The sequence below is a fragment of the Nannospalax galili genome, unplaced genomic scaffold, assembly GCF_000622305.1.
Source record: "Nannospalax galili isolate Female #2095 unplaced genomic scaffold, S.galili_v1.0 scaffold1941, whole genome shotgun sequence".
In the NCBI taxonomy this organism is placed as follows: Eukaryota; Metazoa; Chordata; class Mammalia; order Rodentia; family Spalacidae; genus Nannospalax; species Nannospalax galili.
This window is the reverse complement of record NW_008344179.1, coordinates 15,883-17,793: the sequence shown is the minus strand read 5'-3', so window position 1 is coordinate 17,793 and position 1,911 is coordinate 15,883. Positions and strand designations below refer to the sequence as shown.

The window sequence follows — 1,911 nt, the reverse complement described above, 5'->3', positions numbered from 1 at the left end:
CGAGTTTCCCAAGGTCCTCTATGTCCTGCCAAGCTCCTCAGGCTCACTCTAGTATTGGGGTATACTCTAGTATTCGGGCGTACTTTGTACTTTTAAGGGACCATCAGCTGCTCTTTTGTCCATAGAGCTGATAGTTTGGAAATGTTCTAGGTAACTTTATGTAATTAATTGTAGCATTCTAAAAAGTGAGTTGAGTTAGCTTGATTTTTAGATTTGGTTTTGCTGAGCATTTGAAATTCCTAAATTGTAAATTTGAATAGTCTTTTTTGTTTGTATGCATAAATAGATTACGGGTTATGTAGCCTTTAGCAAATTATTAAATACTCCCTATTTATCAAAACTGTACTTGACTTTTGGGTATGAAAGTTAGTTGACAGTGTCATATCCCCCCATATTCCTTGAGGAACTGGTGGCTTCTTGAGGAGCCAGTCATGGGTGTAGTTAAGATAGTGTAGTGATTAGAGGGATGTATAGAGTGCAGAAGCTCGAGGAAAGTACCCTTGTCCATCTGAAGGGTTAGGGGTAACTATCACAGCCGGAAGCTGCGTTGTGATTTTCAGCAGAACGAGCTTGTTCTCAGTAGAGAAGACAATGTATGTAAATGCATGCAGTAGATGTGCAGCTTTTCAGCACTGCTGGCTGATGAAAGGCAAAGCCTCCAAGTTGTTGGAGATGATTTAGACATGATTATTATTAGGGCCAGAGATGTAGCTTAGTGATAGAGCACTTGCCTAGCATGCACAAAGCTCTGGTTCAGTCTCTAGCATTGCAGATCAAGAAGACTATCAGAGAGGATTTTTGCCATTTAATAGTCTGTGTATAGACTGTGAGGAACTGGGAGGTGTGGAGTAGAGTTATTTCTTCTTTGAAAGTCCCACTAACCACCTAATAAACTCTGGCTGTCATTTACCTTTGTAAAGAGCACTCAGTGGTATGAACAAACCAAAGAAGAATTGATGGCTCCAACTCTTCTTCCAGAACTTCACCTTTTAAAGCAGGTAAGTTGGGTGTGACTTAGGGAGGTCCATCCAAGGAGTAAATTGAATCAGCATAGCATAGCGTTAAAGGTGCTTGCATAAAAGTCTCCCCTTTTCTGTTTTTTAGAACACAGCAAAGTAGCAGGGAGAATAGCTATGAAAATTCAAGAAGGTCTTGTCTTACAGAGGTTTTACTCTTAGTCTGTGTCCTTTCAGGGCATGATTCACACTCCTTTTGACCAGGAAATGGATCTTGTTTAACCTCTAGATGTCTCTTTCCAGCCAATTACTGTTTCCTCTAAGAAGCATGGGTTTCTTTTTGTCAGGTTAGCATTTTGAGCTCTGGATTGACTGTGTTTACATTTATTGCTGCAGATTAAAGTTAAAGGTCCAAGATACTGGGAGCTGCTCATAGATTTAAGCAAGGGAGTGCAGCACTTGAAGTAAGTATGTTGAGTTTCTCAGTTGTATCTTTCAAGCAGTGAATTCAAGTACACGAGGAAGCATAAATTCTTTGATTTCATACAGGACAGAATATAGGGTGGATTGAATAATGTGATCTTTGTCTTTGAAAAAGGATTTGTATTAGAGTGTAAACTTTTTTCTGAAAAGATTATCATTTTGTTTCTAATGCTGTGTGTGTGTGTGTGTGTGTGTGTGTGTGTGTGTACACATGTGCACACCTGCCTGTCTGTGGGTATGTGTAGATACCCATGGAAACCAGAGGGATTGGGTCCCTTGGAGTTGGGATTACAGGGTACCCCCTGTAATTTGAACAGCCCACTGTGGGTGCTGGGGCCTCCGCAAGAGCAGCAATGTGCTCTTTTAACCCCTGAACCATCTCCAGCCCCATAATGTAAGAAAATTTATTTTGAAAATCAAGCTGTAAATATTTACATTTATTCATTAAGAAGCTTGAACTGAGTTAGCTTTA

The 1,911-nt window shown here is 40.1% G+C and overlaps 1 protein-coding gene across 1 annotated transcript in view; it reads left to right on the top strand.

Moving 5' to 3' along the window:
* Anapc1 (anaphase promoting complex subunit 1) overlaps positions 1 to 1,911 on the top strand; it is a gene marked incomplete at its 3' end in the record, with an annotated part of 89,460 nt that overhangs the window by 79,367 nt on the left and 8,182 nt on the right. The window contains 2 exon segments of the mRNA XM_017799944.2: positions 921 to 998; positions 1,353 to 1,420. Of these exon segments, the coding sequence (XP_017655433.1) occupies positions 921 to 998; positions 1,353 to 1,420 (146 nt within the window).